The 26,822-nt window shown below is 38.4% G+C and overlaps 1 protein-coding gene across 1 annotated transcript; it reads right to left on the reverse strand.

Annotated features, from left to right (window-relative positions):
* On the reverse strand, nt 1-26,741 carry LOC141436534 (serine/threonine-protein kinase haspin homolog). Its single transcript, XM_074099539.1, is given in 8 exon segments — nt 1-473; nt 3,305-3,522; nt 6,079-6,174; nt 9,794-10,006; nt 23,242-23,345; nt 23,348-23,358; nt 25,825-26,001; nt 26,731-26,741. Coding segments are annotated over 8 exon segments (1,032 nt in total). The 3' UTR covers nt 1-271.
* Nucleotides 26,742-26,822: the final 81 nt, after the last annotated feature.

Genomic DNA, 26,822 nt, shown 5'->3' on the forward strand with positions numbered 1-26,822 from the left:
TTTTTGAACACAATGTATGAATTTAATTTGAACAAAGGCACTACCTTAGCTAAGAAGGCACCTTTTGTCTGCTCTAACGTAGCTATAATATTGTAAATAATCTTTTCAGCGTCTATTACATTATCAAAGCAAACTCTATATACATTATTCAATTTTATGCGATGCAAGTCCGATACACACGATGAGCAGGTGCTAAAAATATCCATATTGATAAATTACTAATGAAATAGAATTTCGACATTAATGATAAGTTATAATTACATTTGTTCGTTTAATATTCGATGTCAGTGAGTACGAATTGGACCGCGCTGCCGTAGGAGAGGATTCTGTCTTTGATCGCCTTGAGCTTGGAGATGTAATGCTTGTGAATCTTCGTATTGGTCCGCTTGTAGCGAAGGGCCGTTATCATTTTATCTACAGTGTAGTGCAGCCAGAGAATGTTCGTGTACGGCTCGAAATTCTTCCAGTCATTGCTGTGGACAAACAAAGCAAATGATATAAGATGGGTAAACAAACTGGTGAGCTAATTGCTTCTTTTTAACCCCCGACGCAAAAAGAGGGGTGTTATAAGTTTGACCGCTACGTGTGTCAGGTGTCTGTCTGTGGCACCGTGGCTCCTAAACGGGTGGACCGATTTGAACGCGGTTATTTTATTTGAAATCAGGTTTTCTAGCTATGGTTCTTAGACATATTTCATCAAAATCGGTTCAGTCGTTTTTGAGATATTGAACTTTGAAGTGAAAGTCAGGAGTTTTCCAACTTTTTTTTGGTTAGGTTATAGAAATCTGTAGAATATTTTCTGGTATACCTTTACTTTTGCCCGAATTTCATGTGCTATAATATTCAACCGCCATAATATTGTTTCTTATAAATTCATTTGCGCTACTCATTGTTTACCATATTAATCAAAACAAATCAAACTGCTTCGAGAATGTGGTGCGAGTTAAAATTTTAATCCTTTTAGTGTTTTGAAGAACATGTCAAAAACTGTTTACGTTATGTGCTAGTGCTGCATTCTGGCGGCAGAACTATTCCCTATTGGGCCAAGAATCTCCCTGTAATATACCACCTTACAAGTTACAATGCACATTCCGATTATTTGTGCCACCCATTTAACCCGTCGAACGCCCTGCGCGCCAGTGGCGCGTATCTAAGTGCTCGTGATTAGTCCATTTTTATTACTAGTTTCGATCACCCTTTAACATAGGGTACTAGTCCAAAATTACCCAAAAAAGTCGTTGGTCGCGCGACGGGTTAATTCGTAGAATGTACACGAATTAGGGCATGTATTATTTATTAGGTCATAAATTCCAGGCAAGTACTTTCTGAGTCGTACAAAAACGCACCAGACGAATAAAATTTGAAAAATATTTACTTGTTAAGTTATTACGGTGCAAGTTCAATGCCCTCGTGAATCTGGCTGTGTTATCTCAGTCAAAGTTATCAGTAGAGAAATTTAAGCAAATACATACAACGAAAACTGAAAAGTATCCGTATCAAATTCGTGTTTGCAATATATTGTATATATGAGCTAAGTTACAATTAAATTAATGTTTAGTATAAATTATCTGCTAAAATATCGTCTCACATTAGTCATAAAACTCCATAAATTATGGTAGCAATATTACTAAATAATTAGTTGTTTGAACGTTTTGCCAAATATTTTAATCGACTATCTCGTTTATATACGTGCACATAAAATTGCAACCCGCTACTCATTTACAATCGTAACACTTAATTGACGCAATATTAAAGTAACGAGTTATCATTAAACAATGTAACGTCTTCAGACAAAGTTTACACTGTGCCCGTTGATAAAATCTTTGCATGCTATAAATTTACGATATTGTCTTTGGTAATTAAATAGAAAATGGAATACTATTTGGACAACGTATTTTTGGTGATGAAACAGTCTAAAAAAAAAACCGTTTTTGTGTGTCTGGCAACATTTTTATTTATCACATCAAAGTAGTTCGGCAATTTTTGTGCCAAATTTAAAGATTGGAACATACTGCCTGCGTTTCTGTTCACCGAACTGAATCACAGACCAAGTGAATGGGTATTTATATTTACTAGACCAGCATGCTTGAGTATGGTCAAACGTGAGCCCAATCCTATCTACAGAACAGAGTTATCAGTATGAAATTCTACAATAACCTTATCCTTTTTTGTTCCAGAAAAAAAACGCAGTTACTTAAGTGATTATACAGCTGTCAACTCTAAAATGTACAGATTGAGTTGTTATTTGAAACACATAGTAATACATACATGAACAGTTATTCTTTCACGGCTTAACGGTTTCGGTGAACAAAGGGTTGTGAATTCATTTTAGTTCATTAAAGTTGAATGAGGTAAGTAACATTTATTCAAACGGTGTGATTTATTTTGGTTATGTCAGGGCTTGTTTACTTCATGTTTAGTTTTACTTTTACTGTAAAACAAAAAAGATAAAGCTACTGTAATGGTTTCATCAAATAATAGTGCACATATATAATTGTTCTTGTATCGCTAGTAATAAATTAAATATCATTTTCAGATAAAAATGAGTTCATTTTGAAGACTGGTTTTGTGAGTCACTCAATAACAAATTTCAACCACAAACCGTTCCAAAAGGAAAATTGTTGGTATCTTCTGGACATGTCCGGGATGTAGAGGAATTAAGAACAAAACAGGGACAGTGTTCAATAATTCAAGCTCGCACCATAACACAAACATCTATTACTAAAATTAGGTAGTTATTTAAGTCTAAACAAATTTATTTTTTAATGACAGATTCATATGAGTATGACAGAGCCTACATTATTTCTACTTTTGGCCACTATGAGCGCTGCGATAGATTTCATTACTCCCACCTAGTACTTCGCACGCACCCAGCCAATAGCATTTCCTGGTAGGATAAACTTAGCTGTCTGAAGATGTCACATGATTAATGGTAATTCCCGTGGGATAGTGATAAACGACCACCAACGAGATGAACAGACGACCCGAGTCCGTATTATCTAGCGCGCGGACGCTTGCTATCGCATTAATTATTTCTTTCTGTCTAACGGTGTAGATGGCTACAGAAAGAGATGGCAATGGCCCGCTCGTTAGGTAAGGCCTCTAGTTAAAGTCGCGAGTTCACGGTGTAGATGGCTACAGAAAGAGATGGTGAAAACGATGGCAATGGCCGCTCGTTAGGTAAGGCCTCTGGTTAGAGTCGCGGGTTCACGGTGGACGCAAGCCGCTTCCAACCGAGGCAACCGGCTGATATGACGATGATGAGTGATAAACAAACAACAATAGCTAGTTCACAAAGACTCACCCCAGCCTGTCTCTCATGAGGCGGTACACGGTGAACTGGTAGTCGCCGACGGCGTCGAACAGCGTGTCGTCGGCGGCGAGGTCGTTGTATAACGCGGCGCGCTCGCCGGCCGCCGTCAGGGGCAGCGACAGACGCGACAGAGAGTAATCGATGATGGTCGCAGCCACGCCGCAGCGAGGGACGCGGTGCGAACGGCCACGGAGCACGAACGTTGCGTACTGGAATTGACACCATCGAGTTTATATTGACGATAAAGGTTCAGCGTTCCTGTGAGAGGCTAGCTGGCGCTAGCATAGTGAGATCCGTTTGATTCAGCAGATGTTTCTGTGCTCCGACTTTTGGCCGAGGGTTTGGTGTTCCCTCGTTTTAGGGTAGCGACAATGACGGCTTTCAAAAATCCTAAATGATATTTAAATGATATTTATTTATTGTTGTTTTTGTATGTTTAATTTAGGGTTGCCAACTTTATTGTGCCAACATTATATACTGTTTTTCAAAACATTATACTTTTTACTGTTAAACAAAAATAAAGTATACAAAATACTGATGAGTTGTGGGAGAGAGACTAAAAAGTCTTTAAAACAATAAAACTGTCCATTGCTCTAAAATTCTGTTCATATTTCTAAAATACTGTTTATTTTCTTTTTCAGCCCTAAATATATTTTATTTCTTATAAAAAAAGTTGGCAACTCTAGTCTAATTGAATTTTTATAGCGCAATGGTTTTTACTGTAATGCTGTAATTTATATTGATTAATAAATAAATATTTGTGATTATAATAGGTCTACTCACAAGAGCTGGCTCGAATAAATCAAACGAAAGCAGTCACTTGTCAATGTGTGAATGTTTTTATAAACAGGGGCCTCCTAAACGTATTTTGTAAAAGTACTTCTTTGTAACACGATAAAAAGAAATACATATAATCAGCACACTATTAGCACTAATAAATCAAATAGAAAGGTGAATTTGACGGTTTGCTACAAATATTTTACTATACCTAATGGAATTTTCATCAATATTAATATTTTCCATTATTTACCCTGCACTTGGGCGGTTCAGACGATATTGTATAAACACGCGGTTATCGCTTATTGAATCAATCGGCATTTAAACATTTTGTGACGCACACATAGACATTATCATTCACACATACAATCCATTCATACCAGCTCTTGTGAATCTATCTTCACTTTTTAATAACTAACAGCCTTATTCATAAAAAGTTAGAGCCTCCTTGAAGGCTCCTTGAAGGCCCGATGCTAAAAAACATGATTCATAAACGTCTGTTAGCGCTAATCAGTCGATCAAGGCTCTGCTAAAGTTAGAGGACCGTAGACCCTCCTTTATCTCCCTGCTAAGTCACAAAATGGCCGCCACAAGTTTGAACAGCTGACTTTGACAAGAGCAAAAAACCATACCGAAGATATTTATAGTGAATGCAGGGCTACGCAAAGATTTAAAAAAAAAACTGGAAAATTTATTTTCAGGAATTTGTATTTAAAAATCCTCTAAATTAGCAACAATAAATTAACAATAAATATAAAAAAAAATAGGATGATTAACATAATTATGGCTTTTTACACAACATAAACATGCGGATCGGAAATGGCGGGAAAACAAACATCTCGCTTTTTATTTTTTTTCCTGCTAATTTGCTGTCACTGCTGTCAATTTTTTTTTTTTAATTATCGATTAGGCCATTTTTTGTCTTTGATTTGTCAAGGTGGCCAACATAACGCGTCTAATCCGTCTATCAGCAGCTCAACAACTAGCAGACTGCTAGCAAGTGTTTATGAATCATACTTCTCGACAAACGTCTATTAAGCTTAATCAGTCTGCTAAGTAACAGACCGATCAAACCTCAATTAAGGTTTTTTTATGAATAAGGCTGTAAATGAGCTAATCGAAAGCAAGACTATAACGTCAAACGGATCTCTCGTTACTAACGCCATCTAGCGATATTTCACCTCAAGGAACCCACATTATTGGCCGATTCACATCAAGATGGCAGCGGCCGACAGCGACACAAGGTCGGCAGAGCGGACACAGCATTTTTTAAGCCTTTCAAGCGAAATAACTTCATGAATCGCTAATGCACTACTAAAAGTTAACTTCGTTAATTCATAAAGCATTAAAGTTAACTTTTATGGTTAATCTGTTACGTGATAGAAATTATACTTTCCAGGTTAAGGTACTTATAAGAACTGTCGGTTTTCATTTTATCTATCATGTAAGTACATACAGCACACAAACTCCATAATGTAGGTAGTTAGTATTTCAATCGCAAAGTAACATTAAACACTCAGCGCCGGCCATTTATGAAAATACACACACACACACACACACACACACACACACACACACACACACACACAAACATCACGCCTGTATTCCCAAATGGGGTAGGCAGAGCACACGAAACGTTACAACCGCTTCGCAGCCACTTTTAGCAAATTTATGATGAAAATAATCGTATGAAACTAATTTCTAACGAAGCAGTTTTCTCACACGCGCCGGCAAAACATAGTTTCGTTAAAATTTATCTAATCGACTTGCGTTAACAATGCCAACCGGCCCGTACGTACTTTTCACGACGTGAATTTTGCGGCGCACGGTTACTTCTTCATAAATAGGTACCAGAATCTAGTACGTTTATCTAGTAACTAATTAAACGATTGATTAACGTAATATCAAGTGAAGTTAATCCATGAATTGAAACGTCATCTTCGTTAATTCGCATTACTTAGACACTAATAGTTGTAGTTTATGACTACCTTTTGTTCAGTAGGAGCAATCAGCACGTTCCCCCAGTGCAAGTCGCGGTGTTCGAACTGGAAAGCTTCCTCGCCAACGGCTAGGCCGAATGCAACCTGCAACCGACACAGACCACTATTATGAACATAATGCACAAAATCATACAGGTTTAAAAATGATAGAGGATATAAAGTTTAAGTAAAATTAAGTGAACCCCAAAAAGATTTCCATGATTTAAAATTTTGGACATCAATACATTGATTGACGCTTAAAGTCGCGTCAAAGATGAGTCTTAACTTCGAAAGAAAAATTTTGTTCAATCTTGAAAAGCAACCTGTAAAGGATTTTGTATAGAGATTATATTATATTCCACCAGTCCAGCCTTACGCCTTCTGGATATTTCCCTACACTAGGGGCTATTTCCCCATCCCCACCCATAGATTAATTTTATTTGACAGATAAATGTGATGCCGTCTCCGTCTATTCAAACAAAACAAACAGAGACGGCATCACATTTATCCGGCAGATAAATTTAATCAATGGATGCTGAAACAGGGGGTTAGTCGAGCAATAAAATTTATCTTCCAATCCGGTGTTTCGGGCGGAAGAATACCGTTTTAGTAGTTTAGTACAAATAAAAGCCCAAAGGTAATTGGAGATGGGGCCAATAAAACTTGTAAACTCCTAACTGGACAATTGAACCGCCAATTCTGCTTAATTATCCACTGTTTGGCTAGAAACCAGCAGGACGAGCACAGGGGTGCCATAGAAATAATGTCTATTCAAGTATTTTCAAATAAAACAGTTAATTAGCATTTACAATGACAAAGTAACACATTTTAATACACAAGAGCATTAATGCAAAGTCACTTCGGCATTGTCAATTCGGTTTGATTTGTGATTCATATGTGCTAACGGTCATAATAAAACGTGAACTGTTTATTTGAAAATACCAACTAAGCTTACTTTAAATTCTAACACACACATGAGAAATAAAGACAAAAATGCAAAACAAATATTAGTAAAAAAACCACACTGTAAACATTGAAAGCAGATTCAGCCGGCGCGTAGGATAAGTGAAAATCTAGTCAAGGTATTGGAGACTCGACCTAGAAATTCACTCATCGTACGCAGCGACCATACTGGCATGCTCAAAATGCTGAAAAAAAAAAAAAACTCAAAATTATTCTCCGAGTTGATCTCTGGGGTGCTTTTGTCGAGAAAAAAAAAACTTGTTTGTGGTTACCGCGAGGCAAGCACAACTTACGAATTCTCTATTATAATATACCTAAACAGGAAAGTGTGTTTTTCGGTTTGTCCTCGTCCCCACGCAGAAAAGAGGTTTTTTTGTCTTCAAGACGATTAGGTCGATCAACTTTTTGTTGCCATAAAGTCATACTGGTATTAATAAATGCATTAAAATTCCTACTACTAATGTCCCAAGGCTTTGTTTACAGAGATATTCATACATAATAAATAAGTACTCTTTCTTGTCATCTTAACATGGTAAGGTAAGACCTGTATCCCATGTAACCAAGGGCCTCGCACAAAAGTTGAAAGAAAGGGACAAAAAGCATTCAGGAAAAAACGGTTAAAGAATTTACAACTATCCACACAAACGCTGGGCTTGTTATCTTCACAACTTGAAGTTTAGCTCGAGATAAATTGTAATAAAACTTATTACCCCCAACAACAAGGAGAGATAACTGGAGTAATCTACTGCTCATTTGTTTACTATCTTTGTATACTTTGCCAAAGGAAGTCTCGCAGTGCATCGCGTTTCCCGGTACGAAATGATAACAGTAAGCAAATCAAACGATCATTAAAACACTATTAGGGCATTTTCGCGAGAAGAGTCACAGTTACCAAGTGGAGTCGAAAGGATTTTATTTTCATCAGTTATTTAAATATTAATTTTATTAATTACTTAGACTCTATATTTGCATAATATCATAAAATAAATACTACAAAACAACATATAAATGAGAAAAAAATATTTATTGGTGACCACTCTGCAGATAAGGACTCCACTTTGTAACTTTTTAAAAGTAAAATTAGTTATTATACAGTGTTTGTATGTTATTTGTGTTTATGTATTCCGTTTAAGAACAGTTTTATGGTATACATACAACTGAAGAATATCCCAATATAATGTCCTTTATATTTATTCCAAAGGAAAAATCTCCACTTTGTTACTTTTTAGTCCTTTTCGTTAGAAAATTTTAGCGTCTTTCATCTAGGGTAGTTAGTTGTATGGTTATTTTAATTTATTTATTTAAGTTAAAGGTCATTAAATATAAATCAGTTTTATTATGCATCATTATTCTACATATAAAATTAAGAAAAAAATCATTTCGCATCAAATCAAAATAGGACAGTTACAAAACTGAACGCTGCAATTACAAAATGGAAAGCATAAAGGCAAATTCACAAATACGAAAAAAAAATCCAAGTCAACTTTTAACCTGTAATAATCATTAATTGTTTGAACAACATTAAATTGTTAATTTATATAGCTGTAATTTACATTTCGGCACAACATCACACCAATATTATTAAAATCATGCTAAATTAAATTACTTTTATTCGGCCTCAAAATCACCTGGTGCAGCCGCCTTTATACTTCCACTTCGTAACTATAGTGTTCCATATATATGTAACCGAACAAAGTGGAAGTAACGCATCCATGGTTCACGATCTAAAACTTTTAATATTGTTTGTCAGTGAAAATTTTTTCTCTGCGCTGAACAACGCAATCGATAAACAACCTATTAAATATTGAAAAAAAAAATTAAATCTAACAGCTAAACAAACTTGCCTTCTTAAATCACCAGTTACAAAGTAGACACTTGTTTTTGCGTGGTTACTCTCTTCACGTTTGAACCTCGCCTGAGAGAAATTTTAAAATGGCTGACCTGTGAAGTTTTAATGGCGTCTAATGCTAGTGTTGCCAGAATGTAATGCTTTAAACTAGTTTGGGAGATTTTTGTTTTACTTTTTGAAAAATAATGGTTACAAAATGGATTTTCCACTTCACCTTAAATCATGGGACGCGATAAAATGTATTATTTTAATATATATGAAAAGTATTATTTAATGCAATACAATTTTAATTTATACTTCATTAAGGAACACACCTCTATATTACAATATAAAAAGGATAAAGTTGTTGAAACAACCTTAAAACGGTGTTCGAAATATCGTTGATCAGGGTAGGACATGTCGAAAACTAGGGGTAGCCGCACCAAAAAATATAAATTTATACAAAAAATCCTAAGAAGCTCTACTTTTAATCTATTCTTTTATAAAATTATATGAAAAATGGAACAAAACTGCACATACATAACTCCAAAATTTTGCCCTCTTTTTTGAAATTTATTTTTTGAATGTGTGGGACAGGCCAAATTTTGAGTGAATCTCTTCTCGCGAAAATGCCCATTAAACAGTCGTTATTACGTCAACAGAAAAGCAAATCGTCTATTATTACAGACATGACACTTAAACACGAATAAAGAAAACATCCTGAACTTCGTGAAATGCGTAATGCGTATAAAAAACATCTTCATCTATAATACAATTCACGTCAAACCAGGTTTTAAAAAACTGGCCAGCACCCAGTACGTATTTCACGGATACACAAAAAAATAAACAAAAAAGTCAATTTGCGTGCGTAGACTTCAAAACGGGCCACTGACACGTTACAGAAAAAAAACTTAATTCAAAATCGGAACGTACCTGTAGAAACAGCGCGTGCGCTTGCTCGGCGCTGTTGAACTGATAGCTCTCTAGATCCTGCCCGGCGTTGGCCAACTCCAACACAATGAACTGCTGGTCGCGCGGCAAAATCGCCGGATTGTCGTTCTCAGAGCCCTTGCATTCGTCATACAGTTCCCACAAATCGAGTAGCCGCGACGTGTAACTGCCGTAAACGCACCTTACTGCCAGTACCTAAGGAACAAAATGGTTAAATTTTTAATGTCGCTTAGGTCAATTCGTGTCCGTCGAAAGGGTCATTTACACAAAAGAATTCAACGGTCGATGGGCACGCGGTACGCTTCTAAATGCGTATCTAAAACGCGATGTAATTCGTTGTGGTTGCACGGTGAGGTGAATCAACGAAACATTTGGACATAGGCCTGAAGGGCTGAGTATAAAGGTGGGCACTAGAGTGTTAAATTACTTCGGTGATTACGGTGTGTCTTAACTTTCTACTTGGATCTTCCGACGGGAATGGTCCGAGTCATCGTTGGATTTGAGAGCGTACTTAAAAACATCTTTGAATGCGCCACGTCACGTTTGTTTCAATAAGAGCCAACCCGGCCGGCCGTCGAGATAATTAACTGCATTCATCTCATACTGAGAATAGAACTGGTTCACAAATTGGTATAGCATCCCACCCCCTGTCACGTCAAATGAATGGAGTGGTGGATATTAAAAATGGCTGCCTGTTCACTTGTTGCTACGTGCTAAGCAACAAATTGACCAAGCTCTCAATATGCTGCGCAGGAATTAGGATAAGAGATTCAAAGCCTTAGCTTCTAAAGACAAGTCAAGGTGTTGGAACTTTTTATAATGTAAACCTAGTTACAAAACTCTATGTTTCTTCTAGTGGGGGGGATATAGTCACTCACTTTCTTTTTGCCTGTCGCATAACTTGTTTATGTTTATTGTTTTTTTTAATATATTATTTACTTCATTTCAAAGCTTGTTTATACCTAACTAGCTTTTGCCCGCGGCTTCGCCCGCGTGGAATTCGGTTATCGCGCGCTGTTCCATCGGGAACTGTGCATTTTTCCGGGATAAAAAGAAGCCTATGTTACTCTCTGGCCACAAATCACGGCGATCCGTCGCTCCGTTTCGACGTGAAAGACGGACAAACATACAAACACACACACTTTCGCATTTATAATATTAGCATGGATTTTACCAGGTTGTTGGCCCAGCACGCTTCCACTGCGACACTACTACCTATGTAAAATTATGTTTCAGATAAATATTTATATATTTGCTATCGAAACCATCATCATACATCGAATCGCTCCACCTACAATTTGTTTATACACTCTAAACCGCACCTATAGCATCCACTTTAAAATAAGGCTGATCCATTTTAGCCTGTTTGTAGTCCATATCTGGATTAATATCAATGCCCTAAAGCTCCCCCTACGGGCAAAGAGCAATGGACGAAGTATAAATAAAAAAGTAGTATTCTAGGAACTGAAATAATTATGACGACAGATGTTAAACCGGTCTAATGCACATCTGCAGTGAGGTTACGGCATTTCAATGATCGCAAGGTGGTCACAAGTTAGAACTTGCATTATAATAATTCATCGACTTCAATGTACCACTTACCCTCGTAATACTTACCCTCGGAACGTTACACAAAGTACGCGCTCAAATATTTCCTTCGTATTAAAAATAAAACAAGAAGTTTTCAATTCTGTTCCTGTATTACATTTCAAGATAACATCGTAATAGACAACATTAATTGTTCGCGAAGTGTATTAGTGCAGTGCTAAATAAGAAAAACCACTAATAAATTATATTGACCCAGTTAACTACCCACAGCAAAAAAAAAAAAAAAAAAAAAACAACAAACTTGCGGCGATGTCCACCAAGTGCGCGATTTGTGCCAAGTTTACCGGGCGTACAGGAACCGTTGTGTGTCCAAAATGCAGCGGGCACTACCACTGCACTTGCGTGGGGGTTCCTGCCGGCACGGCGGTCCCCCGAGAGTGGAGCTGCCCGACGTGCACCCGTAAGCCCGCGCCCGCTAAGCTCACCAGTGCAAGGGACACCGCGTCCCGTTCCGCCAGCGCTTCGCCTGCTGAGCCGGCGGCGCCCGCCAAGTCGGCGGCGCCCGCCGCTGTGAAGGTGTCGTCAGGTGCAGGGGCGGTGGACTCGTCCGAGTCTCCGGTGTGCGAGGGTACGCCGCGGTCGTCGCTTGGAGATGAGATTCAGCTGTTTCGACGGGAGCTCCAGGCCCTAAGACATGAACTCAGAGAGTTCCGCCAGGAGTTTCAGGATGTCAGGGCATGCATGGCGGATATCAACGCAAGGGTGGGTGCCCTGGAGGATCGCGTCGACGCGGTGGAAAAAGCTGTCGTCGACAGCACAGTGTCGGTAGCCACCAAGGCGATGGAGGAGGCCATTGCGACCCTCCAGACGCAGCTGAACGAGCGGGACCAGGAGCTGTTGGCGAACGACGTGCAGCTGTCCGGCGTGCCGGAGGAGCCGAGCGAGAGCGCGGTCGGGCTGGTCACGCGGGTCGCCGCTAAGCTGGGCGTGGAGCTGGACGCGCGGGACGTGGTGTTCGCGCACCGCGCGGGCCGCGAGCGCGCGGCGGGCCGGCCGCGCCCGCTGGTGGTGCGCCTGGCGCGGCGCGCCGTCCGCGACGAGCTGCTGCGGCAGGCGCGCGTGCGCCGCGGCGCCACCACCGAGGGCCTGGGCCTGGCATCGTCGCCGCAGCGGTTCTACGCCAACGAGAGGCTGACGCCCGCCAACCGTCAGCTGTTCCAGCGCGCCCGCGAGGCCGCGGGCACCGCTGCCTGGCGCTTCGTATGGACCCGGGGCGGGAGGATCTTTGCCCGTAAAGCTGACGGTCTGCCGGGCCACTGCTTGCGCACCATGGCCGATTTGGGTATTTTTACTCCGGTCGCCGTTGTCCGCTCATATGTATAAGTTATGTTTATTGTTTGTTTTTTGTTGTGGAGTCCTGGAAAAAACATTGTACGAGTATTCTTATCATTTCTATTTGTTAAATTCTTGCTTACAAATATCTATTTATATATTATTATTATACCAATGTGCTTACCGTAATTTTGTGGCCTTCCGGTGTGTCCCAATCGTGTTGTTTTCGTTGTGTTGTGTCGTCGCGAAAGTGAAACAACTGATTACTTTTGTCCCGTTCTGTGATTTGCCTATAACCAAAGTAATATATTTATGTATTATGTATTATTTGCATATATTTCATACCGCTCACGCCACACTATATAATATTATCATATTAACCTGCATATGTCTTCGTTATTATTTTTACGTGATGATCTTCTGTCCTTGCCATGCCTCGTTTTAAAAACTTCAAAGTTGGTCTATTTAATGCTGGTTCTCTTGGTACAGGACATGACGAGTTGATTGCGATTATGACTGAGACAAAACCCGACGTCGTTGCTATTAACGAGACCTGGCTGCGCGCCGGCGAGGAGGGACGTGCTCCTACCGTGGCGCAATACAGACTGAGAAACCTGGCTAGACCAACCGAGGTCCGCGCGGGGCGCGGGGGTGGCGTTGGTTTTTTTATACGTCGTGATCTCGCCGCCCGCACTCTCCCGCACCCGCCGGCTGCACTCGTAGAACAAATGTGGTTAAAATTAAATATAAATTGCAAGCGATTAATAATTGGAACCGCATACCGTCCTCCTTGGCTTGACGTTGATACTTTTTTTGACGCCATTACGAACTCGATTACTTCTTTTGTTAATTACGACCGTTTGATTTTACTTGGTGACTTTAACATAAATTTTACGGACATAACCGACAGTAAGTTTGTTTCTCTGATGCATTTCATAACTTCAGTTAACTTAACTCAACACGTACGCAACCCGACGCATTTTACTGAACACAGCGAGACGACCATAGACCTGATTTGCACTGACGCTCACGTTGTGAATGTGGAAGTGATGCATATTCCCGACTTAGGCAGACACGCATTCATTACGGCCGAGTTCGACATAAAAAACAGAAACCGACGCCGAGACGCATTACTTACCGACCTCTTAAAGACATTAACTTAAGTGACTTCGATAATGACCTTGAGTCTATAAATTGGGACCAAATACTTTTACTTAATGACGTAAATGACATGGTTGGAAAATTTAACGCACTTGTACTTGAACTTTTCGACAAACACGCGCCTGTAAAAACGATTGTTGTAAAGGAGGCACTCAAACCATGGCTGACGAGCAATGTAAAGCTTATGATGCGTCTCAGAGACAAAGCCCACGCCAAATACAGGCGATCCAAGACTGATGCTCATAAGCAATACTATTTGGACCTGAAACATCTAGTGATCGCAGCCATTCATAGCGAGAAACGAGCCTACTTCGAGCACCACATCAACGACATTACCGACTCAAAGACACTCTGGAAAAACTTAAAGCGCACTGTCCTTCCAGACTCACAGACGCAGACTGACCTACCGACACACTTTAACGACCCCGATTTAATAAACCGCCATTTCTTAAATATACCTGGTAAACCTGCTGCATCTATATCTGACTTGACACGGTATGAATTTGATAGACAAAGTGACAAAAAATTTACTATTTTACCAACGACAATAGAAGCTGTGACAAAAATTATGACCTCTATTAAAACGACTGCAAAAGGACATGACTCTATTGCCATTGACATGCTACTTATGACTCTCCCGGTGACTTCTAAGATACTGACTTTCATCATCAATAAGAGCATTGAGACTATGACTTTCCCGACTGATTGGAAAATCGCTCAAGTGACCCCCTTACCCAAAAACCTAACCCTGTTAATCTATCCGATCTCCGTCCTATTAGTATCCTTCCCTGTGCATCAAAGATAATAGAAAGGGTGGTTTGCGACCAGCTGTCGGAATACTTGGAGAAATACAACATCCTACCTGAACTGCAATCTGGTTTTCGCAAGGGTCGTTCGACAGTTACTGCGTTACTAGATGTAGTTGATAATATTTTACAGGCTCAGGATGCTGGTAAGAGTACCATTTTAGTGCTTTTAGATTTCTCCAGGGCTTTTGACTGCATTAGCATTCCCTTGCTATTATCTAAGATGTCGTATTATGGATTTGATGTAACGACGATAAAATGGTTTAACAGTTATCTGACTGACCGTGCGCAGACCATCGTATTGCGTGGGCTGGATGGTAGTCCTCTGCGGTCCTCTCTTTGCCCTGTGACACGGGGTGTGCCGCAGGGTTCGATACTGGGTCCTCTGCTGTTTATATTGTACAGTTCTGATATTGTCAACAGTATAAAGAGCAGTGGATACCATCTTTACGCGGACGATCTTCAACTGTACGTCTCCTGCGCGCCGTCAGAAACGTCCATAGCTGTAAACGCCATCAATGCAGACCTCGATCGTGTTTCTGCTTGGTCAGAGAGCAACTGTTTGGTCCTCAATCCCGGCAAATCGAAGTACATAGTATTTGGATCGAGACATCAAATTCAGAATGCTATTGATGCTCTGGCTACCGAGAATGTTGCCGTCATGGGTGATCCAATAGAACGGGTGGTAGAAGCTAACAACCTTGGCCTCCTTATGGACGGCAAGCTGAGCTTTGAGAACCACATTTTAAAAGTTGTGAGTAACTGCTTCTACCGTCTCAAAGTTCTGTACAATATACGCGATTACCTTAGTGTCGATTTGCGTGTTGACCTTTGTGAATCGCTTATATTGTCCAGATTAAACTATTGTGATGTTGTTTATGACGGCTGCATTGTTGGTCGTTCTAAGAGGCTTTTACAGCGGGTGCAAAACGCATGCGCTCGTTTTTGTTTCCGTGTCCCTCCCCGCTGCCACATCACTCCGTACCTGAACGCCGCTAACTTGTTGAACATGTCTGCACGCAGGCGCATGCACCTCGCTACCCTGCTGTTTGGTGTGAGACGCTACAGGACCCCATTGTACCTCCACAGTAAAATTGTTTGGTCGAGGAGTGAGCGCAGGAGCGCAATGGCTCTTGTGCCCAAGCACCGGACTGCAGCATTCCGCGGAAGTTTTAAGTTTGCGGCGTCCAAGTGCTGGAATGATATTCCTCCCCCTATCCAAGGAGCGTGTAGTGGGTATACCTTCAAGCGCAAGCTGAAGGATTACTTGTTGACGCTCCAAAAATCCTTTCCCTATCCAGCACTTTGACATGCCAACCACATTGATATGCCGGCCTGATGTTTTTAAACAATCCATTTTTTCTTCTTTCTTTTAATTATTGTTCGTTGTAATTTATTTATTTCTTGGTTTGTTATAGTTATTATTATTATTTTTTCTCTTAAGTTTATTTGTGTATGTATAGATAAGTGGTTTATTTATTTATTATATTTGTGTATCGTTCCGTGAGTCACAGACGGTTCTGGCAGAAAATCAGCGCTGCAGGCGTTTAACGCTTCAGCATAATGCTGAGTCAGCGACCGTTTCACTTTCGCGGGGACACACAACATTGTATATATTGTATTTAATGTTTTCATGTGTTTTTCTGTATTTTTTTATTTTATTTGTGTTAATTTTGCTGTATATGTGTGTCTTCTGTGTAAGTGAATAAATGTCTTCTTTCTTTCTTTCTTTCTTTCTTACCAAGCAGGGCTTGTTAACGTTACCAAATTCACACTATAAGTAACGTTAAATAACGGTAAAAATCATAAAAATACCTAGTACCGGTATTAAAATTTAACGTTAATTGATAACTTAACATTATTTAACGTTACCTAATTACCGTTATTTTTACCGGTAAATTTACTTTACATTGTAGGGCTTGTTAACGTTACCCAATTCACATTATTATAACTACTATCGGTAATTTTTGCTATGCTACCGAGTGTTGCCAATTTAGCGCGTGCATACTCGCTCGATAAATGAGGATAATCTAAAATTTAACGTTACCCAAGCTTACCGGTAAATAGTAATATAAATACCGTTAAAATGATTTAACGATACTTGTCAATTAACGTTAATTTAATGAATAGCTGATAACGTTACCATTTTTTTTACCGGTAAAAAGTTGTATAAGTAACGGTAAATCGTTTAACGTTAATTTTCATTTAACGTTAAATCGGTTTGACAGTTGGTAACGTTACCACTTTTTAACGGTATTTAAAGCCCTGGTACCAAGTATGTAAGCACCTATGTAATGCTAAACACCTGTCAAAGCTCATACTAAACTTTAGCATTAGAAAGAAGGGAAGCGACCTCAACGTGACTTTTTATTAAAAACACGTTTGAAAATAAGTTAGGACTTAATTTTCATGCGTGTGTGTGTATATATGGTAACTTTTATTATTTTGATTTCATAGGTACATAATACTATTTTTTTTAAAGCATGTTTCAATAAACAAACTCGTCAAAGAAAGAAGATTGTTTACAATTATAGTGTCACTACAAATGAAGCTTATGCGACAGTATGTTAAACAATTTTGACACCACAAACGAACATTTATAAACTTAGTCAATTCCGATTGGCTTGCTGCTATAATTAATTTTGTCCTTTAAAAATCACACTATAACTTCCAGAAATAGCATACATAGCGCTAGCTGGCATTGATTATGAAACACGAATATATCTAATTTTCAGCTGTCGTATGTTTAATTAGTGTTGATGTCGTTAGGTGTCAATAGTGGGAAACGGTGAAATCATGTTTATATTCGATAGTATTTCATGTGGGACATGGATTTTCCCACACGATATATCGGGAGGAAACGCTAGTGACCTTTGTTGTTTGTTGATACCTAGTGTTGCTCACTTTTGTTGATTGTTTATTTTGTTTGTATCCTACTTTATCCCACTAATATAATAAATGCGAAAGTTTGTAAGTCTGTTTGTTTATTTTTTTGTTTGTTTGTTACTTCATCACGTCTAAACCGCTGAACCGATTTAGATGAAATTCCGTATACAGATAGTCGAGTCCCGGGGCCTTCCCCCGATTTCAAAATTTCTACGGAAACAGGAGCGAAAACGCGGGCGCTAACTAACATACATAATATAGCATCTTCAGAATATTGCATCAGAGAACTCAGGAAGATCAAAACTTATAAATGCGTCTCTTCATTAGCCTTCATATCTAAAACGTGGTGATAAACAGAAAATGCCGTTTTACGACTAAGTTTATCAGGATGGCCATCTTACTATCTTATCTATTTAACGAACATAGCAATTTTATAGGCATTATTAGGTATAGACTAACAGCCTTATTCATAAAAAGTTAGAGCCTCCTTGAAGGCTCCTTGAAGGCCCGATGCTAAAAAACATGATTCATAAACGTCTGTTAGCGCTAATCAGTCGATCAAGGCTCTGCTAAAGTTAGAGGACCGTAGACCCTCCTTTATCTCCCTGCTAAGTCACAAAATGGCCGCCACAAGTATGAACAGCTGACTTTGACAAGAGCAAAAAACCATACCGAAGATATTTATAGTGGAGGCAGGGCTACGCAAAGATTAAAAAAAAAACAGGAAAATTTATTTTCAGGAATTTGTATTTAAAAATCCTCTAAATTAGCAACAATAAATTAACAATAAATATGAAAAAAAAAATTAGGATGATTAACATAATTATGGCTTTTTGCACAACATAAACATGCGGATTGGAAATGGCGGGAAAACAAACATCTCGCTTTTTATTTTTTTCCTGCTAATTTGCTGTCACTGCTGTCATTTTTTTTTTTAATTATCGATTAGGCCATTTTTTGTCTTTGATTTGTCAAGGTGGCCAACATAACGCGTCTAATCCGTCTATCAGCAGCTCAACAACTAGCAGACTGCTAGCAAGCGTTTATGAATCATACTTCTTGACAACCGTCTAACAAGCTTAATCAGTCTGCTAAGTAACAGACGATCAAACCTCAATTAAGGATTTTTTATGAATAAGGCTGTTACAAATTCAACTTAATGAGTCAACGACTACCTCGCCTTGTATAAGATAATTTTGGGTAGTAAATTCAGATTTCAATTTGTGAAGTTGGAGTACTTTCTTACGGAGTTCATTCGCATATATTTGCTTCAGATCTTGTGATTGAATTTTGATACACTACCAGTGGTTACACTAACTCAAAATGTGTGACTTATGTAGCGGTCCAATGTCAATATAAAAGATATACCGTTGACGAATAAGCTTGTTTTAAGTGATTTTTTGATGAAAAACCTACCCACGCAAAAGTAAAAAAAAAGTACATCAAAACACCCCTCTTTTCACCGGGGGGTTATTGAAACCTTTCTAAAAGATGTAAAGAAACAAAAGCACGTTAAATTCACAGTAAACTAATGATTAGTCGGCAACAAACAAGTTTCAATATGGCATGAGCATGACCAACATAGGTAAAACATTAAGGATGTCCATACCAAGAAATACTCATTACCATATAGGTACCTACAAGATTAAGTACGGGTACTGTGACTCTTTATGTACGTACAGTCAAGTGTAAAAATATGAACTTATTCAAAGTTTCAAAAATAAGTACCACAGACTCTTATTCCGACGCAATAAGGCCGTAGTAACATATTTTTGAGTAGTTCGAATAGATACTTATTTTTGCACTTGACTGTACATGCAAGTGCCTTCGTCATCTATGTATGCGGAAACTAACGTTTCCTGTCAATATAAAAAATCCTGTATATTCATATTAATAGTAAGTCATCATTTAAAAATAACGCTTTATCGCAGTAGTTCGACAATTACCTACGCGATAAGTTTAGGAGACTGGTGTATCCGGATACACAACTGATTTAAGTTGATTGAAGATAATACAGTTCGTTGTTATTTTTCTAGTCTATCATCGTTGTAATTTATTGTAAATTCCTACTAATGCAGAAGTTACTTTTGAGAAATAAGCGGAGGTTTGAATTTTATAACCAATCTAAATGTACCTCTTATTTTCGGATGATATGATTTCGGTGAACGTTACTGTGAGTCCTCGTGTACTTTATAAAGGACAAGAGTAACTGCAGCATGTACCTTAAGCAAAGTACAAATTGTTCAATAAAAACTTGCTACTTGGTGGTCCACCATATCAAAGGATTTGAAACAGGCCCAGTTGACCGAGGAGACAACCCAGGATCGACCGACCTGGCGCATGAGAACGAGGAGGGCCGACCCCAAATAATGGGAAGAGGCACAGAAAGAAGAAGAAGGCGGATCAACTATTTCTTTCTTGTCATTCTGCCCCTTCAGCGAGGGACATTATACTATCACGCTTATTAGATAATTATAAAAGGGGCTTAAAACTACCACAAAAATGTTTGGCAAATTTTAAACTTATAAACTTACGGTTTAAAGAGTGACTCAGGAGACCGTGACTATACAACGAGAGACAAGAAAAAGTTGATCGACCCAAATGCGGAAGTTTGTATATGCGTGTGTTACGTTTGTTACACCTTCACGGTAAAACCGCTGGACGGATTTTGACGTAATTATACTACTATGTAGATAGCTGGATGTCTGGAATAACACAAGCTTCTTTTTATTCCGATATTCCCACGGGATATTTAAAAAATCTCGCAAGCTTAATCGCTAGGATTAGAGACATGAAATTTGGTGCGGGCGTTTTATATGCAACCATTTTAGGGAATTCCCATGGGAGTATAATAAAATCCCCTGGAATTTCGATCAAACTACCAGATCTTACTTCAACTACTTACTCGTGCGAAACCGAGAGTGAATATAATCAAGGAACATGTACATGCTTGGTATATATGGTTCTTGATATAATTTAAAGAACTAATTCCATTCTAGCGCACAAGGAAACTCGTATGACCCAGTTTACACTTTATACACATGAATTCAGTACAAAGATCTGGGTCAAGTTTCAGTTTTTAAGAATATTTCACGTGCCAAATGGAACGGACGCGGAGCAATATCATTTCTATAGCACAAATCATAAGGCAGCTGTACAAAGATAAAACAGTCTCCTTTATAAGGCTGGCCCAGTTTGCTTATCAATTAGTATTGCACGCTATCTATTATGAATGAGGTGATTCATATGGAAACACGGCGAATTTTATCGAGAGAATGCAGTGCTAAAGTACGAGAAGATTATGCAATAAGCGAATTGAATTTCGTCGATTTAAATTCTTCTAAAGGTGTTAGTCATTCCCAGGTGGTATGATGTTACGATTGTTGATTTAATTCAACGCTTTCATTTTGTTTAGGTACCTACTTACAGGTCAATACAACATCTGGCAAGAATGGATAGAACGAAGTAATATCACATCCACATCTATAGACATTTTTGTAGGAAACTGACTGATACATGCAGGGTTCGATGATATATATCATGACATATATCCGATATATATCAAATGATTTTTATGATATATATCAATACAAAAAATGGTTTAAAAATTTGATATTATTAAGTTATTTTTGGCTAGTTTATGACCTTTGTTACTGTATTTCTACTTCCCAAATGTAGATGGCGTTGGAGTAGTTAAAAGATACTCCCTAATAGTAGGTTCTAATCCATTAATGGCAACACTTCTGCCGGCTTTAATGGCGTCTGTCGTGTCAGAAAAATTTCGTTACGAAAGAGTAAGTTTTTGTTGTGTTTATTCTATTATTTTTTACAAAGAAAGTAATTGATAAAGTGCAGAAACAATTTTACTTAATTTATTTTACTAATAATAATATGGCTTTCATACAAAATGGATATATATCAAACTTTTGATATATATCGGATATATATCATAAATATCCGATATTTTGATATTTATAATAAACATCGGATATTTTCGAACCCATGATGCATGCCATTTTCATATTGGTGTGAGGTGTATTCAAATCGGTAATACATTCTTATGAATCGACCTGTACGTAAATAGTTTAAGTACAGCCAAGGACATAAATATCTGTACAGACATAGTTTCAAATATATGTATAGGTACATCGACCTTACGGTAAATGGCGTAAAGGTGTATACATATTTTTGACGCCTTGGTAACGTACATATATATTTTTTCCACCACCTTCTATTATATTATAATTGTATTATTGAGCTGAAATTTGCTAAGTACAACTATGTCGTTTACAAACTGTGTAGCCCGATATTCCGATATTTATATCCTAGAAAAGAAAGCTGCATTGTAACAATAGGCCAAACTTCCAATGAATGTGAAAAAATAACTAGAAGTGTCAAATTCTCAATCACAGAAAGATCAGGAAATGCTTCGACCTATTTCCTCGACTATTCTATTGTATAACATACGAGTTACCGCTAAATTATCTATGACCCGCTGTTACAAGTTAACATTCATAAATAACATCCCGATTACACATGTATAAACCTTTTAGAACACACGTGAAATATATGTAAAACAACTAAGACATATGACATCCTGACAATAACATGCAAACTACTCAAAAAGCCATGTTCAATTTATTGCTTAATTCATAATCTCGACGTTCGTGACCGAGATATTAAAAATATCATTCCTATAAATTAGAAGGGTACCTGTGTCTTGGAATAGCTTTAGAAAAAAAACGCAGGTAGACAAGATAGGCATACAAAACAAAAAAAAGGGACAGCAGGTAGAATATTTTGTGCTCTCAAAAATTATTGGTGAAATAACGTAGTAAGTTCGAGAATATAGACAAGGAGTTGTAAGAAATACAGGCACCTGCTGACGTTGGCTAGAGTCCAAATAAGAGTTTAGAAGTCTTCCTGTTTGATATCTTTAAAACGGAATTTAAATTTGAGGTTATACGAAATAAAGATAAAATTACATTTCAAATTTACCATGAGCAAACCCGCAAACTCATTTGAAGCAATTTATTTACTTAATAGAGTTAGTGAAATTTCCATTACGCAGTGGCCCCGCGTGGGAACTACAGTTCAATTCCTCTCATTCCGAGACGACGCCTGTGCCCAGCGTGTGTGTGTGGGCGTATGAAGGTCAATATCATAGAAGTTCGTTACTGTATTACATTAGATTATTACCTCTTCTAATAATACCTACTATGTGATAAATACGAATTAATTTAGATTCGTTTACTTTGTGTGTCATATTGAGAACAAGCAGATTGTCGCTGGCGTAAATAAAATCTTTGAAATTAAATAGATTTCAAACAGCCAATCAGTTATTTGGAGTACATATCAACTGTCGCGACGTTCTGGCTTATTATTGGCTAGGTAGAATATACACCAGGCCTTATCCTATAGTACGAAGTGCAAAATTCGAACTCCGCATCTTGTGACGCTAATGTTATTTAATAAGAGAGTGAGAGGGACGGTACGATACGAACTTCGATTTTCGAATTTCGTAGTAAACTCCCAGTTCATCCAAGCACACGGTATACTCTGACTCAGAGCATATTCCCATTATTAAAAAGGTTATCAAAAACCGGCAAAGTCAGATTCGGAAACGAGTAGGTAGTTACAGAGTAGAGATCCATTTCATACAAATTTCATACCATCAAATTGATAAAAAGTTCTTACCTCGTTAAAAACATCAGTTGCATTCTGTATAGCGTGCAATTCAAGTGCATCAACGTCCTTTCCTTCATCAAATTTTCGCTCCAAATCTGCTATGGGAGTGCGTAGGCACTCAATTCCCTGAAAACAAAACTGAAATTAGATCACAAATGATTAGAAATCTCGCTCGCGTACAGTGTAGCGCTTATTTGTGGTCAGACTAGAAATTACTGATAGCTATAATAGTCTAAGGGGCTGTTTCACCATCCATTGATTAGCGTTAACCGACGGTTAAATGTGATGCCAAACATCGAACGATCGAACAAAACAAAATAGAGACGGCATCATACCTAACCGCCAGTTAACACTAATCATGGATGGTGAAACAGCCCCTAAATAGATAAACATTGTTTGTTAGTTTGTATGAGGGGGTAATCTCTGGACTAATTTTAAGGCCGTCTTGCAGGAATTCATGAATCTAGATTTTAGTACTTAATCCAGGCTTAAGCTTGACAGTTCCATACAATTTGACACTACTAAACTGAGCTTAACGCTAACTCGAGATTTATGTTTTTTTTTTTTATACGACTGGAAGGCAAACGAGCAAGTGGTCTCCTGATGGTAAGAGGTCACCACCGCCCATAAACATCTGCAACACCAGGGGTATTGCAAACGCGTTTACTGCAAGTGGGCCTAAGAATTCTTGCAGGCAACAACTAATACAAGATTGAACAATAAGATGGTAATAATTGGCATGGCGACGGCGAGCGCGATAGACTGAAACCACAGTATAATTTCCTTTTAAATTTGACGCCACCCTTTCCCGAATAGAAACTCCACGGAGCGTGAAAGCCAAACAATCGCCCACGGTTGGAAATTCATTAGAATTTTATATTGTCCATTTGTGTTCAGCTAATCGTCGTTCACAAATTACATAGCATGGATGGACGGCGGCGTTTCAAAGGGAAAACAATGGCTGGTACTAATCTAGTCGGCCATTTCCCTTTACTGATTCATTATTACCGACGTTACGGTAACAGCGATTTAGAGATTTAAGTAAGAATATAGTGATGCTCCTTGATAACAAATTAAATTATGATTTAAAAAAACTTATTTTCAGCTTTCTACTATTTATTGCTGTTATTTGTATAATACCTATCTACTTTAAGCAAATAAATTATTGAATTAATTGAGATTTAAGGAAGCTCCTGACGCAATAATTCAAAGCTTCATAATTCCCGTGTTGGGGGAGGAAAATCCTCGAGTGGCGACCAGGGACCGAAAGACGAAGCGTTGGTAGAACTCCTAGATCTCTTTGAAGTAGGAAATATTTGGCCCCATTCAGTGCTACTTATGTAAGATTTGTAAGACCACGGAACCTTAAAAAATGTGTTCTCTAAGCAGTAACATGGACTGAACATTTTGGTAATCTGGAGTGAGTTTGGTGTGCCTTCAGATGCATGTGCAAGACCTCACATTTAGTGTACAGTCGTCTCACATTTAGAGTTCCATAAACTTGTGAGCAAAAAATTGATCAAAATATCTGAACACGCTTCTACGCCGTTAACAATAGAGTCGTGTTTAGATATTTTTGATCAAATTTTTGCTCACAAGTTTATGAACTCGACTGTACACAACTTTTGCCATAGTAGTTCATCTCATCATTAAAGTCACATAAAAAGACCCTGAAAATCGAATGGAACTGCGCCAGGCGACAATAATAGTGACAAATATGGAGTTTCACTTCCAATAATAGTTATTTGAATGGACCAAGTTAAGCATTAAGTGAATTACGTCACACAGTACGTGTCAATGTTTCGGTAGAATTACATACTATGTTTATGAAATGACTCATAGGAGATACTAGCGAGACGCGTTTTCCGGCAAAAGTCCGGTCACAGCCGCTATAAATTAAAAAAAAAATAGTCTCCGAACACTGTTTTTTTCAGTAAAATATTAGCCTAAAAAATTCCAACAGCAAATACCTACTAACTTTTGTTTTAGCCCCTCTGACACTTATACTATTAATACGAGATACTATTTAATACGAGAGCGAGAGGGATGGTGCGATACGAACTTCGAGTTTCTGGTCTGGTGTAGACTATCTCGCTCTACCGTGATCATGATCAAGCGCTAGAACTGTCGCTGTCTTGCCAGGTAACCACCGTGGGGCGAGAATCTCAACCACGCAATGGGCTCGTTTATAATGTACAGTGTAGTAATCAAACGCACGCACCTCAACCGCAAAAATAGCATATAAAGAAAAGGAAGACTAGCTCCGTTCATTTGCTGATTTGGCACCAGTTTGTGACCGTGATGTGGTGATACGTAATTTTTTACGTTTTCTTCGAAGTATTTTACGTAATAACGTCACGTTTTCTTCTTGCTTTCTATCTATATGCTTTTTTTTCCTCTGATATTTTAACGAGGCTTTGGCACACCAAATGTGACTATGTCAGCCTCATGGGGAGCCTCAGATATATACACTACAGACAGATATTACAGTCACCCTTGCACTGAAACCACGTCTCTGGATGCAAAGACCCGTCCAATGAATCTATACATTCGCGTCGCTTCTTCTGAAAGCCGATTTTTCAATATACTTACATAGCAATCACAATCTCCGATATAATCTCGTGGAAGTCCTTCTGGTTCTCGCCATTGACCTTGGTGCTGCCTGCGACGGGTACTATCTTCATAACACGCGCGCGGCCATCCCGTGCTCGCCAGAGAAACACTTCTCCGTACACACCCTCGCCAATCTTGTGGCAATTCTTCAGGAGCCTGTAACAATGGTCATGTTAAAAACAACTATTTTTATTGCTCACTGGAAACCCCGCGAGTGTTTTGAGATTTATTAAGACATATCAATGTAAAATTGTAAACATTATGTACTGAATCAGTAAATATTAAAAACAAATGTACTTCAAGAGATTGAGAGTACAATAAACTACTTATTTGGGGTTGTTGCATGTCCCTGGTAACACGAAAATTTAATTTTTTGAAATTTCACAGCATAGTTTTAATTACAATACTACAATGGCTCTTTATTGAACACCCAAATACCTACAGTAAGTAGTTCAGAAAACAGACTAGGTGGCCTTATTTGAGTTTTATTTGTTATTTTAATTATGATCATGTGATCAATCACATCACATCAGTAGATAGGTACTTCCGGGATTTTGTTCGACTAGCCCTCCTAATGAGTAGTTCGTCCCCTCCTAATGAGTAGTTCGTCCCCTCCCCTACAAATGTACCTGTCTCTTCCGGCGTAAAGCTAAAAAGCGTAGCGAGCACCCTAATGACAGGTGACTGACAACTTTCATAGAGATAATAGAACATGCTGTCCTTCTCACACAAGCCACGGGAGAAAGCGACAGAGCGCCTAGCCGTTCTAGCAAACGGTAAACATAATTAGAGGAGTGCCTTATTACAAGTTATTAATCATAAACAAAGACCTCCAGTCTCATTATCAGAGTTTGAGTCATGTTCATGTTTGTACAGGTTTTTCACCTTGTCTTCATATAGAATAAACGCCAATGAACCACTTGTAAAACAATGGACTGTGACTAAAAATAAAAAAAAACACTGAAAAAACGGCAATT

This window comes from Choristoneura fumiferana, chromosome 16 (assembly GCF_025370935.1).
Source record: "Choristoneura fumiferana chromosome 16, NRCan_CFum_1, whole genome shotgun sequence".
NCBI lineage: Eukaryota > Metazoa > Arthropoda > Insecta > Lepidoptera > Tortricidae > Choristoneura > Choristoneura fumiferana.